At 34.7% G+C, this 983-nt stretch overlaps 1 protein-coding gene across 1 annotated transcript; it reads right to left on the bottom strand.

Annotated features, from left to right (window-relative positions):
• Positions 1 to 6: 6 nt before the first annotated feature.
• On the bottom strand, positions 7 to 977 carry LOC103311774 (kelch-like protein 2). The gene is made up of 2 exons (XM_008191481.3): positions 272 to 977; positions 7 to 201 (listed from the first exon to the last, which is right to left on the bottom strand). The coding sequence occupies exons 1-2, from the start codon at positions 435 to 437 to the stop codon at positions 17 to 19; spliced, it is 351 nt and encodes a 116-aa protein (XP_008189703.2). The 5' UTR covers positions 438 to 977; the 3' UTR covers positions 7 to 16.
• Positions 978 to 983: the final 6 nt, after the last annotated feature.

Below are 983 nucleotides of genomic sequence, written 5' to 3'. Positions count from 1 at the left end.
TCAACAATAATACTGATTAATTAATAAAATTTGGTGGTCTATCAACAACTACTCCACCATAAATGTCCACACCACTTCTCGAAAATCTCTCCATTGTCCAAGTATTGATTTTGGGGTTGTAAATTTCTACAGTATCACTATAGATAGAATCATCAGTTTCTCCGCCCATAACATACAATAAACCATCTAATGCCACTACTCCTATATAAAAATGAAAATTTAAATTCAATAAATGTTTACAAAGGTTGTCCTAAAAAAATATAATTGTTACCGGGGCGATATCGGCATATTTCCATATCAGCTACAGAAGACCAAACTCCATCACTCGGTCTATACACCTCAACACTTTTAAGATCCTCATCTCCATCATAGCCACCAATAGCATACATAAGACCATCTAAGACTCCTACACCAACACCTCGACGTTCTGTAGACATCTCTGCAACTGGTGTCCATGTGTCAAGTGTGGGATCATAATATTCAACAGATTTCAATGTTTCACCATTGCCAACACCCCCAACCTATACAATTAAATAAAATAAAACGTATTTTAAACAGGGCTTAAAACCGTTATCAATAAAGTTGGTAATCGGCTTTAGGTTAAACTTTTGAAAACCGGTAACCGGTTATCGTTTAATTTTTATATTTGATAACCGATAACCGTATTTTATATTTCAAACACTATGATAACCGTTAAGGCGGGTTTCCACTATACACGTTTGCCGTGTACACGAAAAATGTTCAGCTATGTCCAACAACACGGCATCGTGGTTAATCGTGTGGTAACTTAATTAGATATGTGAGTTCAGTAAATTTACCCTGTAAAAGTAAATTTACGTACATTTTACCGAGTTTTTTTACCATTGGAAAAAATTGAGTGACCCCTTATTTTAAATGTTTTTAGAAGCGGAATAAGTTTTATTTAGGTAGCCAGAGTAGCCAATACGACTATAAAATGCAGATACCGTATTTTAGTTTAGGTA

This window comes from Acyrthosiphon pisum, unplaced genomic scaffold (assembly GCF_005508785.2).
Source record: "Acyrthosiphon pisum isolate AL4f unplaced genomic scaffold, pea_aphid_22Mar2018_4r6ur Scaffold_18358;HRSCAF=19034, whole genome shotgun sequence".
NCBI lineage: Eukaryota > Metazoa > Arthropoda > Insecta > Hemiptera > Aphididae > Acyrthosiphon > Acyrthosiphon pisum.
The sequence above is the reverse complement of the archived record's forward strand: the minus strand, read 5'-3'. Positions and strand labels throughout refer to the sequence as shown.

What these genes read in the sequence shown, in the direction of transcription:
- LOC103311774 (XM_008191481.3), bottom strand. Translation starts at nt 437, where the DNA reads ATGTCTACAGAACGTCGAGGTGTTGGTGTAGGAGTCTTAGATGGTCTT. An exon ending in AATATGCCGATATCGCCCCG is followed by an intron (nt 202 to 271) that starts GTAACAATTATA and finishes ATTTTTATATAG; the next exon opens with GAGTAGTGGCATTAGATGGT.